Here is a 14,825-nt window from a genome sequence, read left to right as displayed (position 1 = left end):
TCTAAGTGTACCAGCACCAAGTGCCTCAGAATGGCTGAGCAGGTTTTTTTGGTTTTTTTTTAAACATTAAAGATTTATTTGTTTTTATTATATGTAAGTACACTGTAGCTGTCTTCAAACACTCCAGAAGAGGGAGTCAGATCTCATTATGGATGGTTGTGAGCCACCATGTGGTTGCTGGGATTTGAACTTCGGACCTTCGGAAGAGTAGTTGGGTGCTCTTACCCACTGAGCCATCTCTCCAGCCCTGTTGTTGTTTTTGTTTTTTTTTTTTTTTTTTTATTTGTTTGGTTTGTTTTTCTCTTTGTGTCATTAGGCATGTCCTACCTATGCCAAGTCTCTGTACCAGGAAGTAGTATTGAGGTTACCGAGGTGACAAGAAGGTTGTCTTTCACAGACATCAGCACCAGAGCCTGCCTAATCTACCCTAGCTTTTCTTCTGAGATGACAGTAGAATTCAGTACAAGTAAGAATGCCTGGTTATCCTCTGTAAACTGTCTTAGACTGGACTAATATGCAGACATTATTATTATTAATAGAAATAGTCATTTCACTTCTGTAGTACTTCCTGTGTAAACTATTTTGATTGAGATGGACAAAATATTTTTTGTATTTATATACCTGGATGCTGCAATGAAATGAGATGTTTAGAAGTTAGCTTTTAAAATGTGTTTTATTTGTTTTGTTTTTGAAAGCTTTCATCTGATTTAAAATCAAGTGTGTGTAAGTGGAAAGTTTTAGGTAGAGAGTATGATACAAGGATAGAGAAAAAAAGTTGATAGTCAAGTATCAGTAGCAATGTCCAACACCCAGTGGCGATTAGAAACAGTTGTAGCCAGATTAATTATGAAGTTGGGAGAAGGGAAGTTCACTGTGATTGCTAAAAATAGCTTCACCACACAGGAAGAAATTAAAATAGGAGTCAGACTTCCATATTAGAAAAATAAAACAGAAAACTTCAGTCCAGTTTACCTCTCTTCTCATGGAGCATGGTAGCAACATCAGCTATGTTTGTTTTGTCTGAAAAAACAGTCACAAAAATAAGTCCAACTTTTCATGTCCTCCTGCATGAGACATTTTGGTTCATAATGGAAGACAACATTCGTGCTTCCTTACCCATGCTTCTGTCATCGTGTGACAGCCTGATTATTAAGTATCCAAGAAACACTTGCTGACAGAAGCAGGATTCTTGGGAGAACAGGGGTGAAGACAGAGTCTCCTGTCCTGGGTAGTCACAAGCAAGCTCAGTGCTCTGCCGAGGCAAAGATATTTTTACTGTGACTTAGTCAGAGCCTAGATTAAAGGGAGAACTATGGTTCTTGGAATGACTGCTGATGCACCATTCAGACTTTAGTTTGCAGGGCCATGTACTGTGAGATGGACTTGATACATCTTCAATGTATATCATCACCTATAGACAAACACAGAGAGCAACCAAAAGTCCATCCAGAAGAATTTGCACTAATAATACTGGATGGACATTGAAGAAGTAGCACTATAAGTTGATTTAAACCATATCTCAATTTAATGAATATAATGTACACGAGTCTTTAGATGTCCAAAACAACAATAAATAGGGTAATTTTTTCTTTTGTTTTGTGCTTGTGAATCTTGGACACATGGCACCTATGACTATGTTCCAATAAACACCTCCAACCTGAATACTGCAACTTCAAAACAATATAATATCTTGCCCCAGATGTCTAGAAGCTTGTACAGCCACCCTGTGTACACTTGTGAACATGATGTTTGCTTAGTAGTAAGTGATGGATGATCCACTAGTTATAGCAGTAGCTATAACAATATTAAAAAGAGTAACAATTTAAACTTCCATTAATGTTATAAATGTATTGTGCTATAGAGTAATTTGTCTATATTCCTATGATGGCATTGACTCATTCCTCATAAGAATCTCATGAAGTAAAATATTTTAATTTAATAATGCTTTAATAAAAAATTAAAAGCTATTATCAATGGCTAATGGCCTGATATCTCTCCAATCTTAAGCTATGAATTTTAGAACTATTCTTCCAACAGCCCCTTTAATACCACCTAAGTATATTACATTCTCTAGTGTATTTTAACCTAGGACCAATTTAAATTAAACCCCTCTCTCTATATTTCTCTTTTTTTTTCTCTCCGTTTTTTGAGACAAGGTTTTTCTGTAGCACTGTCGGGAATTTACTCTGTAGAACCAGGCCCCAAGCTCAAAGACCATCTGCCTCTGCCTCTGAGTGCTGGGATCAATGATATGTGTCATCACAACCAATGATGAATGAAATTCTTAAAGTGTACAGCTGAGAAAATAATATGTTTTGATATCAGATTCTATATTTTAGTTTTATTTATCAAATTGTAACATATGATATTTGATTACCAAAAGGTACAGTTAAATTATAGAAATCTTATTTTACTTAGGCTTATAGAATTTTTACCTGAATTTTTTTCTTACAAGCTTTGTTCCAAATGTGAAAAGAACCTCTTAAGTGATATTTTAAATCATCATATGGATGTTGCTTATCATACCAAGAAATTAACATTTTTAATAAGTTATGAATAATAAAATCTAATAATACAAGAGACCAGTTGGACTATTAGGAATTTTTTTTAATTAATCCAAAGGAAGAAAGAGAAAGATTAAAAAAAAAAAAAAAACAGGAATGAGAAACAGATTGGCCAATAGTAAAACTGTAGAAAAATGTCTTATTTGTCTCACTGAGCCAATCCAATTCAAGGACAGACATTGTTCAAGCAAATAGAGAAACAATTCCTTTTCATATAAAAACACAAGGATATTTAAAGGAAACAGCGAAAATGCTGAACTAACATTAAGACTAGGGATATCACCAAGGAAAAAGAGAAGAAGGAATCTTGGAAATATCAGAATATACAATTCTTATAAATGCTTATGAATCTATTAACAAAGCTCCAGAATCTAGAAAGCAGATAGATAGATAGATAGATAGATACATAGATAGATACATAGATAGATACATAGATAGATACATAGATACATAGATACATAGATACATAGATACATAGATACATAGATACATAGATACATAGATAATAAAGTGACTGGTCTAGTCATTGTTCTATTGCTCTGAGGAGACTCCATGACCCCAGCAACTTTCACAAAGTAAATCATTCATTGAGACTTGCTTACAGTTTCAAAGGTTTTATTCCATTATCAACATGTCAGGAAGAAAGCAGTGCAAAGACAGACATAGTGCTGGAGGAGATGACAGTTCTATATCATCATCTGCAGGCAGCAGGAAGAAGAGAGAGCCACTGAGCCTGGGTTGGGCTTGTGAGACTGTAAAGCCCTCCCCCAATGACACATTTCCTTTAAAAAGGCCACACCTCTTCACCAAGGCCACACCTCCTCATTCTTCTCAAGCATTGCCACTCCATGATGAATAAATATTCAAATACTTAGTGTGCCTATGGGAACTATTTTTATTCTAACCACGATGACAAAAAAAATTAAAAAATCATTATGGTTGATTTTAAAACTCCTTTCTTAGTACAAAACTACAGAGAAAATTAATAAGACTATGAAAAGTTTGAGAAAAACCACCCACAAAATCAAACTAAAATACATTTAAAGTACAATCAGTTGCAACAAAATGAATATTCTTCTCAATTGCATAAAAAGTCACCAAATAAGAAGTATTAGGTTGGTTGTGGTGGTGTACACTGGTAGGATTTGCTGAAGAAGGCAGAGAGACAGGACAATCACAATTTCGAGGCCAGTCTGGGTTACACATTAATGGGAAAGGGTGGATGTAGACTGTAGTGGATTGTGGAGGGGTAACTGGGAAGTGGGACATCATTTGAGACATGAACGAATGGAATAGTTATTAAAGAAAAAAATAACAAAATAACAAGATTTATTTATATGAATATAGATTTTTAAAAAATGAAGTGTTTGGACTGATACAACCACTTTACTGGAGTAGAGAAAGTAGTTATCAAATAAAGGGGAAGTTATTCAAAGTCTCAATTTCCAAAGATGTGAGAGGATAGCCTCTGTGAGCTGAATTATTAAGAGACAGAGAAAACACAAGAACCTAGATTTGTGGAGCAGCTGCATTTCCTGAGAAGACAGAACAAAGCCAGCCCAGAACAGGGAGGGCTAGTTTAAGTTCAGGCTGTTAGTTTATGGCCAAGTGTGAAAGATGTCAAGAGTCCAGGAACACAAAGTCAGAAAGAACAAAATATTAGGTCGGAGACTGCAGAAGTTTGTTAAAGGGAGAGGACTTTCTAGTCTTAGATAAGGGTAGGACAAATTTTTCTGTCTCTTTTTCAGAGCTCAAAAAGTACTCTTTCTATTTCTAAGTTCAAACCATAGAAAAGATCTCAACAAAAACATTGGCATTAGGAAGTGTCATTCCAAATAAAATTTAAAGACATTAAAATATTTCCTTTGGAGGAATCCCACATCAATGCATGGACTGTTCTTTGTATCAACTGACTTAACTCATTTCCAAAATAATGCCTATAGAATAAAGCAGCCCAGTACATCACCCCAACAGTTGTTTTTTATATACCACAGGGCTGCCCAGCTTAAAAGGAATACTGACAGAGACGCCATTTGTCTCTTTCTATATAATTTTAATGATTTTTTTTTTGTGTTTATAGTCTCTTATTTTGACCTCAATGACATAAGTCCCTTGAAGGTCAACAAACTACATTATTTTAAAACTATTTTGTATTTTCATATGATTTTCACAATTGATCATTTTCATGCTTTCTTGTATTAAAATATATTTACTATGTACTACATGGTGGGAAGGTAAAGCCATATTGAAAACTCATGAAAGATGATGAGATACTGGGGCTCTATTCTTTCCTGAAGATATAAACACAGTTAATGGTTATTGGGGGGAAGTATTTTTTTTCCAGCTCGTAGCCATAAGTAAGTTACACATGCTCTTGTGAATAATATTTACTCATGAGGCTATACAAATCTGTAATTAAATTCAGTGTGACACACATTAAAAAATTAAAAGGAAGGAAGGAAGAAAGGAAGGAAGGAAGGAAGGAGGGAGGGAGGGAGGGAGGGAGGGAGGGAGGGAGAGAGGGAGGGAAGAGAGGAAGAGAAGAGGGAGAGGGAGGGAGGGAGGGAGGGAAGGAAGAAAGGAGAATAGGAAGGTCATGACATTAGAAGACTTGTAGGGAAGAAAGAAATATACAAGAACAGAGAATGGATATGATCAAAATACATTGCATAAATGCATGAAAATGTAATAGTAAAACTTCAATTCATTATTAGGTGTAAATAACATATAGTAATAAAAACTAAAAATACAAAAAAAATTTAAAGTGCTCATTTATAGAACAAGAAGTCTACCTACTTTTGCTTTTCATTCTGCTTGCTTCTCACTAACATCTTTTATAAGCTTGTAGACATAGTCAAGACTTGCCTCCTGTTTCTGTCATGAGGCATTTTTGTTGAATTTTCTAGGATACATGTGATTATTTTACTAGTTTGATCTTACGACATTTAAGTATCATTTTTCCTAAGTTCATATTCTTCTCTATGTATATTGATCTACAATAGAGTTTGTTCAGCTTCTTCACTTAGATTAGGAATCAGGTAAACTGCTACTAATAAATCAATATTTAGTAATTTAAATATCTATAAAATATTCTAGTGCCAGATGAAAACTTCCACTTTTACTTATTCAGAAATTGCTGACATTTTCATCCCATACTATCAATTAAAGATAAATAGATCACACTGTTTAAGCCTAAATTCAACATAGCATTTCAGTTGGTTTGGATTATCTTTTATTATTTAGAAGTCTAAAAACTGATATATTCTCTGTTATAAATCATAAAGGTCATAATTTTCTGAGTATCAAAGTACATTTACAAGTTATTTTATGGCAGAATTTTCCACAGTATCCAAAGTTGATGCTCTCTGTCTTCTCTTTATGGGCTCTGCAAAAGTAAATTGTTACAGGCATGTATGAATATAGAGGACTCAGATGTACAGCTATAGAATGCTATCAGGATAAATACTGCATCCACAGGAAAATGTGTAATATAGATTATTTGACAAAGTGTTTTAAGTTGGAGAATTCAAAGGTTTCCAAAAACCATCAGGCCTTGTAGGTCCTATGTCAGAATAAAGGCAACAAAATGAACCCAGGAGAAGCTAAGTAACAGATGGGGAACAATGGCTAAGAGACAAAGTCACGAAAGTGAGAAAAAACATGTAAAAATTGGAAGCCCATCTGCCTTATCTGATGTGTGAAGCATTCAGGATAAATGAATTCCATTTTAATGATTCAGTAGTCATGACCAAGAACAAAAAGGAAGATTTCAAGGGTAAAACTCAACCTTGAAACGGTTTTCTTTATATGTCTTGATCACATGTCAATGGTACTCTGTACTTGGAAACAAGTCATAAACACACGAATCACTACATTTATGAATGCTTAACACTCACAACTTCCCCTAAGTAGGCAACTGAACAAATAGTGCTTGTTATCTAAAGAAAAGAAATCTTATGAATTTGAAAATCAATTCTACAGAGAGGTTTTCCTGTTGAGAGAAAATATCTGTGAAGAATAGGGTCTATTGGTTAATTTTAAAACACAGTCAGTTGTATTAAGTTTCAAAACATTTTTCATTGTTTATTTAGTACGTAAAAAAAAAAAAAAACATTTAGTCTCATTCTAGTTCACAAGTACAAGGCCATGGACAAGATGAGGAATGAAGTTAAAGATGACAACATGTTTTAAACTCTTAATTCTCCTTCCTCCATCTCGTTACATCACTTTTGCTTGCCCAAATATGTGAAGGGAAAGGTCATACTCAGATTATCCACCTATGCAAAGGACTTCTCTGTTCATCAAGGCAGCCCCTGTGCTTCGACCAAAAGGAATGGGTGTATTTGTTTTCTTGCTGCTATGACAAAATACCTTATAAAAAGCACCTGAGAGAATGGAGAATTTGATTTTTGTCTCATGGTTTGAGAGTGAGCAACAGTGCAGGAGTAATGAGATCTGCCTGAGCTGGGGCAGAGGGAGCAGAGAGCAGCTGGTCATACTGCATCCATAGTCAGGCAGTAGAGAGCTGAATCCTGATACACCGTTCTCTCCCTCCCTCCCTCTCTCTCCTGTCAGTCTAAACTCCCCAACCACTAAATGGGACTGCCCATATTCAGAGTAGATCTTAAATCAGTGAGCTGTCTCTGAGAACATTCTCCCATCTGATTTTCAAATCCTGTCTCGTTGACAAGATTAACAATCACAGATGGTAAGATTGAAGACAAAGTATTCTGTCTTTATGAGTTCTCATACCTCACACTTGGTGAATTATCACTTACACTGGCAGTGTAGAAAGCCTATCTTTGGGAATGTTGTAAGTTTATGTCATAGTAGATGATTCTGTGATGTTTGACATATTGATTTGAGCAAAATTATTTACTATTTTGCCATCAATTTTGATCAACTGAAATGTTGTCTCTCCTATACCAGGACATTCAAATGAGCCCACAACATATACTCATTAAGTAAAAATTTCACTGTATAGTTTTCTTGACACATTTGAGGGGAAAGTGAATACCTTTCAACAGGGAAAGAAGTGAGATGTATGAAAGACTGGAAATTAACCACATTATGCCTTGTTGCTCTCACAGGGTCCCATGATTCCTTCAGCTTCTACATTGATGAAGCTTCTCCAGTAGGCCCGGAGCAGCCAGAAACAGTTCAAAACTTTGTCTCTGTGTTCGGAACTGTAGCCAAGAAGTTGATGCGGAAATGGTTAGCCACTCAGACGATGAGCTTCACAGGTCAGCTGGGAGCTGGAATCCGTTACTTCGACCTTCGAATTTCCACCAAGCCCAGAGACCCAGACAATGAACTGTATTTTGCTCACGGCTTATTCAGTGCCAAAGTCAATGAGGGTCTCGAAGAGATCAATGCATTTCTCACAGACCACCACAAAGAGGTAGTATTCTTGGACTTCAACCATTTTTATGGGATGCAAAAATATCACCATGAAAAACTGGTCCAAATGCTGAAAGACATCTATGGAAACAAGATGTGCCCAGCCATTTTTGCCCAGGAAGTGAGTCTAAAGTACCTATGGGAAAAGGACTATCAAGTACTGGTCTTCTACCACAGTCCAGTGGCACTGGAAGTGCCCTTCCTCTGGCCTGGACAGATGATGCCAGCACCCTGGGCAAACACGACAGACCCAGAGAAATTGATCCAGTTTCTTCAGGCATCCATCACCGAGAGAAGAAAGAAGGGCTCATTTTTTATATCTCAGGTGGTGCTGACACCCAAAGCAAGCACTGTGGTCAAGGGTGTGGCAAGTGGACTCAGAGAAACAATCACAGAGAGGTAAGAGCCCTTCAGAGAACAAGGAGAACCACCTAGTAGTCTAAAGTCAAAACTCATAAAGCACAAAAGTTATGAAGCTAAAATTCTTATCTATGTGCATTAGTTTACTAGGGAAACTGTACTGCAGCTGTGTGCCTTAAGATAGTTGACTTCCCAAGGTTCTAGTGATGGCTGACAGTTCTGGTCTCTTGCTTTATAGCTATTTCACCAACTGTATCTTCCTCACATGGTCTTTTCCCCCATGAGCTTCTTCTTTTATAAGGGCACAATGATACTGGCTTAGGATCTGCCTAAATTAATTCATTTCAACATGATTGGTTCTGTAAATACCCTTTTTCTAAATAAGGTCATAATCATAGGACTCCTTCATGTTTTAGTGTGGCACTTCTTACATTGGAAGGATCTTGCTCTGGTTTTTGGAGTCTTTCTTTATATATCAAATTCCATTTGATATATAACAACCATGAGAAGTGGATATTATCTTACAGATTAAAAACCTTAGGTTTAGGAAAATATAATCATTTCCCTTTGGCTTCTTTCTCAGTGAATGGTGGAACAGATACTCAGACCCTGTTCTCAAGCTACTTCTTACAACCTATACATTATATATTCTGTCTTTTTAGAAAGGATTGCTCAGAGAGAGAGAGAGAGAGAGAACATGTCATTGGCCAAGAATAGCTAACAGTATAGACCTATGATTAACTGTAAGGCATAATTCGAGACATCAACAAAGATCTCTGTAACTTCCTCCCATAAGAATAACAGAACCATGAACCATGGTTCCAGAACCGTGAATATTAATTATTTTGGTTAAAATATTAAATGATGTTAACATAAGAAGAGAGTATATACATTCTTTTCATATAATATATTCTAATCTTTTAAGTCATAGTTCAAATTGTGATAATGAGACAGAAAATGGATGATTTGATGAGAGTCAAAATTTTGTGTGGAAAGGTAGGAAAATGAGAAGAACCTTGAAGTAAAATAGTGTGGGTGACCCTGTAGAATAGTGTGTTGTGTGTAGGAGGAGAAGACAAGAATATAGCTGAAACCAATATTTTAGCTAAGTTACAGAGAAGTTTATCCTGGGAGTGATGGAGAACTAGCTGCTGATACCTGACAGGTATGCAGATATGTATTTTAGGTAGTAATTGATGCAGACAGCAAGATGGATGGATAAGTGGGTAAGTGCTTAGACCAGTCTTAGCAAGATAGTTCATACTAAGTGAAGAAGTACGAAAAACTTGGAGGGGAACGATATGCTCCAGTGACTAGTTATCTCTGTATATCTGTGCTGAGAGTGAGAGAAAGATGAGGATTCTGATTGACAAGCAGAATGGAGGACCATTTAGATCAGAAACTGAAAATACTGTTGGGTAGGAAAAGTAGACCATGCAGTTAGAGTCACGGTCAGTTTTAAAGGCATTTAAAGCATGCAAGTAGATGTAGCCAATTGAGCTTTAAATTGCTAGCTAACTTATTTGGAGCTATTGGAATTTAGGGATGGTGAGAGCCCCAGATCACCAGAGTGGAAGCATTCTTCCTTGCAGCATCAAAACTTCCCTCTGCCCTTCACTTACTATCTGGGATGTCTCCATGCTTTGAGATTTAAATGCAATGCAAAGCATCCATCCTATACCTACACCACTGTAATCCCTTCCCTCTTCTTTCCTGTGATTCCTCCATTTCTACTCTTAAGACTGGAGCCTCCATACTGATACATTGTTTGAAAGATGAGCAATCCCACATGATCTATCCATATATTCCATGGCTTCAGGCTGAGTTTCTATGGTGATTTCTAGATATTACTGAAGATCTATGGCAATAGGAGAAATTTCATAATCATTGTAATATATATTATTGAAAATGGAATATCAGCTTTTGTCTATAATTTTTCGACATGATATTCTTTAATTGATTCTTTGGAAATTTCACATCATGCACCCCAATCCCACTCATTTTCTAGTCCTTCCATGTCTGCCCCACCCTTGATTTGTCTGTAATTCTACATCTATCTTGTGGATATCTCTCCTGGTGACTTTGTACCTCAGCCAGTCATCCTCTAGTGGAGTGCTTTCTCCCTCCTTTCCTTGTTGGTCTCACCACTTTCCTGCCCTTATACTCTAATTGCCTTCAACAGCCTACATCCTTCTCCAGATGACTAAGACTAAACTCATCAAGTTCCATAAAAACATTTACCACGTCAAGAAAGTATTTTATCTAATAACACTACTTTTCACTGATACTAATTGACCTATCTGATGAATGACTCCTTGTTCTCTTATTGAATTAGCAAGCAAAAGAGTACAGACAAAAAATGTGCTATTTTAGTAATTATATCCCATAAAACCTCCAGATTTTGAGAAAACCCTGTGATCTCACTGGAAATGGAGAAGAAATGGAGAAAGCTCCAGAATGAGCTGACCCAACCCCTTGCTGTTCTTCCTCCGTCTTGGAGAGAAGAACCTAAGTGTTTAACTTTTCTAATTTAGGGATGATACAAGTCTCCTATGATCTCTTCAAGTGCACAAGGGTACAGCCATTTCAATATACAACTCTCTATTTAGGAAAACATTTACCCATACTACAAAATGGGCTTGTAGAGGAAAAACAATCAAATGTTAGGAAAGTATTGGAAATTGTACATTACATAGCTCTTCCCAGACTCACAATGTACATTCCCATATAAATGACAATTGGAATTATTTTATTGAAGACTCCTATTTAAAATTAACTGAAAGTGTTTTCCACACACTTTTTTTTGAGATAATACTCAATAACAGCCCATGAAATTAATTGTGAAGAACTGTCTTCAGCCATCTGTTCTAGTTCAGTATCTCTCACACGTTTGAGGCTTATATATATGAAATAGTAGAGCTGTGCCCCCAAAGTGTGGGGGGGGGGGCACATGGAAAAACAGCAGGTAGAGAACTTTTAAAAAGATAGCAAGACACTAGAAACCTGATTCTTTTTGTCAGGTCCTTATCCAGGCTCAAATGTCATTTCCTTCAACCCTTTCCTATCAATAACACCCTTAATTAAATCTATATAATCACCTAGTGGACTTTAATTTTGCTTCAAAGAAAGAAGAAAAGAAAAAGAGGATTTAAAAAAGAGGACTCTATAGGTAGAAGCTATCTGCCTTATAACCTGACCATCATACGAGTGTTGTGAGCATTCTGCAATTGTGCTTAGCCTAACACACACTAGAGTCGCCTGCATTTTACATTTGTGCATTGCTGTATTGAGTGTTAATGTGTTAGGTGAAGTCTGGGTTTTTGCTTTGTTACCTTTGGAATGGAGTCAGAGCCGAGAGGAGGATGCTCTAGCTTTCTGGACAGAGCACAATAGGAAAAAGCCTCTTTTTGCCCTTGACTACTGGCCAGCAAAGGCAATTTGCTGCCTTCTAAAAGAGGCTGGGAAAGAAATTTTTACTGTCTTTTCTTCAGATCATAAGGAGAGCTCTAAAGAGAAATTGATTTTTTTTTCAGCTATCCCCTTGACGTTTGTGCCAAGATTATTCATGCCAAAGGTTCCAAATTAGAATCAAAAGATGTAATGAACTTTTCTGTGACCAAAGAAAAAGTCACCACATGATCACCAGGCCCAGGGCTTAAGGATACACATCTGAGAATTAGAAGTTTGAACTGAAAGCTTGTTCCATTGCAGTTTTAAATAATCTTTCTAATATTTTGGTTAACCAAATCCCAAGCATATGAACATAGAGGTAATGGTTGAAGTTTTGAGTGGCATTCAGGGACACCAAATGCAGCCGGGATCTAAGGACCTCAGCTTTCAGACTGGCTTTCACTTCTAAATACTACAGATGTATTTCCCACACTTCAGCATTGCCAAAAGACACAGATTTTGATTTCTTAACGGCCTATTTTTAATTTATTTTTCAAACACCAGCTTTTGCACCTCACCCCCACGGAATTCACACATTCTTAAAATGAAGGTGTGTATATTGAGTCAATTCCTTTCCTAATATGTGAAACTTTATTAAACTACTGGGATTTTGCTGGTGTTTCTTTCTTTCTTTTTTTTTAAGCAAATGCCACTTGTCAGATTTTTAGTAGACAATGTATATTTGTAAGTAAAGTAAATTAATATTGTTCAACACTTTGTATGATTATAAAAATTATACTGTGTTATTATAGGTTGTCTTAAGGTGACCTCGACTTCATCTCATACTAATTATTTACATGAATTATTTAACTTAAAATTCATAAAATCTCTCACAGGAAGGCACTCTTGCCTTGCCATCTTCAAAATGGAAGAACTGAGTATTAGAAGTGTTAGACAATTTCTGCTCATAGTACAGCTAAGAAAGGTAAATTCAAGACTTAACCCCAGGTTGCTGTACTTATTAATTCCTGTTTACATTCCTATTGCACATTGTATTTTTAAAACTGTAGTAGAACAATCTATTCAAACACAGTATTCAGTTCAAACTTTAATTTTTGGATATGGATACTGAAGTCCCATGCCTGGCGATCATGTGGTACAATGTTTACAATACACATTGTATTTCATATGTGTGGCAGTAGAGAGTATTAAAATCACTGTATATCTTCCTGTTACTCAGAAGTTCTAAAATGTGACTGCAAATTTGTTTGGATTTTATTAAATTGTAATATCCAAACCAAATTAGGCAGCATATACAAGTGGACTAGGCTCAATTTAGTATTTATCTATTGCGGGTTCTAGAGAATGAACTAAATTAAGAGATGTGAGGATTATTAAAATTTGTAAGATACCGTTATTATAATCACATATTAAAGAAGTTTGAAATAGAACATTTATGACCTAAATAGAAATTGCATAATAGTGAGAGAACTAGAGTTTAAAACTTAAAAAATTTATAGGAATGACGTCCAGTACCTGGAAATATTTCAATTTAGCCTTAAAGATAGGATGTCATTTTGACAAACAGATATACTTAGGAAGTGGCTACCAAGCTGAGGAATCAGGAAGAACAAAGAACAGACCCAGAACATTTTGGGAACAAAAATAGAACTGATCACCATAGAGTGATGCCAATGGAACATGGAACATAAGAGGATATCAAATATTACTGGACCATCTAGGTTTTCTAATTGGTGCTTAGGGGAGTTAGACTCCTACCTCCTACCGTTACACTGATGGAGGAGGTAGATTTTTAAAAAAATAAAAGAAGGGAAAGAAATAGATTGAATTTGCAAATTTTTCTAATTCTCGGAGAATTAGAAGGTCAAAGATGAGTTGTAAAAAATTTTGTCTACTATTGTGGATGTCAAGAAGTGCATGCTTATAGGATCCTGATATGGCTCTCTCCTGAGAGACTCTGCTAGAGCCTGACAAATACAGAGGTGGATGCTCTCAGCCAACCATTGGACTGAGCACAGGATCCCCAATGGAGGAGTAAGAGAAAGGACTGAAGGAGCAGAAAGGTTTGCAACCCCATAGGAAGAACAACAATATCAACCAACCAGATCCCTCAGAGCTCCCAGGGAGTAAATCACCAACCAAGGAGTACACATGGAGGGACCCATGGCTCTAGCCACATATGTAGCAGATGATGCCCTTGTCAGACATCAATGGGAGGAGAGGTCCTGTGAAGGCTTGATTCCCCAGTGTAGGGGAATGTGAGGGTGGGTAGGAGGGACAGGGTGGGTGAGTAGGGTAACACCCTTATAGAAGCAGGGGAAAGAGGGAATGGGATTGGGAGTTTTCAGTGGGTAGGGGATAACATTTGAAATGTAAATGAAGAAAATATCCAATAAAAAAAAAAAGAAATGTCTAAACTGTAGTCACTCTGAGAGGAGCATTAAGGTCAACTTTACAGATAAAAATGAATATGTTAATTATGCTTTATACATCCATTAAATTTATGAGAAAAATAAAAGCACAGTAAGGTGGAAAACAAAGAGTATGGAAAATGGGTCCAGGAAAACAGAAGGGAAGATTTTATGACTAAGTTTAATCAGAATTGTCTTAAAGGGAAATGAATGGAATAGACCTCAGTGAGGAAAATAACTCAAATGTGTAGGTTGGCTGAAAAAGGGAAAAACTGTAGCTACATTCACTTCTACCAGTTCAAAGGTGGAAACAGTATGTGCTGGGATGAAAAATCTGAGTAAGAGATGTTAGCATACTCTACTGGAAGCACTGCTCGTTGGAATCCTAGGAAACCATTCACAGCACCATTCCAGGCAAACAACATCCCTTAAAATACATAAAACGGGCAGTTCTGGTTATTAAATCCCAGTCAACAGTCTCCCTGACTATGACTCTCACTTCCATCTTTATTCTTGCAGATCTGTACATCTTAGCATTAAATCTGTGTTAATATAGTATGCATTTACACTGGGAAGCAAATGCCGAGGAAAAATAACATTCTAAAATTGGGGTGGGTGAAGCCATGAAAAAAGGGGGTCTAAAGTGAGTGACATAGTATTCTGGCTTGGGATCACTGGA

At 36.5% G+C, this 14,825-nt stretch overlaps 1 protein-coding gene across 1 annotated transcript in view; it reads left to right on the top strand.

Moving 5' to 3' along the window:
* Positions 1-14,825, top strand: part of Plcxd3 (phosphatidylinositol specific phospholipase C X domain containing 3) — a 202,260-nt gene that overhangs the window by 121,132 nt on the left and 66,303 nt on the right. The window contains exon 2 of the mRNA XM_021183670.3: positions 7,655-8,363. Within this exon, the coding sequence (XP_021039329.1) occupies positions 7,655-8,363 (709 nt within the window). The remainder of the gene's footprint in view (positions 1-7,654; positions 8,364-14,825) is intronic.

The sequence above is a fragment of the Mus caroli genome, unplaced genomic scaffold, assembly GCF_978045245.1.
Source record: "Mus caroli unplaced genomic scaffold, Mus_caroli_1 scaffold_16, whole genome shotgun sequence".
NCBI classification, from domain to species: domain Eukaryota; kingdom Metazoa; phylum Chordata; class Mammalia; order Rodentia; family Muridae; genus Mus; species Mus caroli.
The sequence above is the reverse complement of the archived record's forward strand: the minus strand, read 5'-3'. Positions and strand labels throughout refer to the sequence as shown.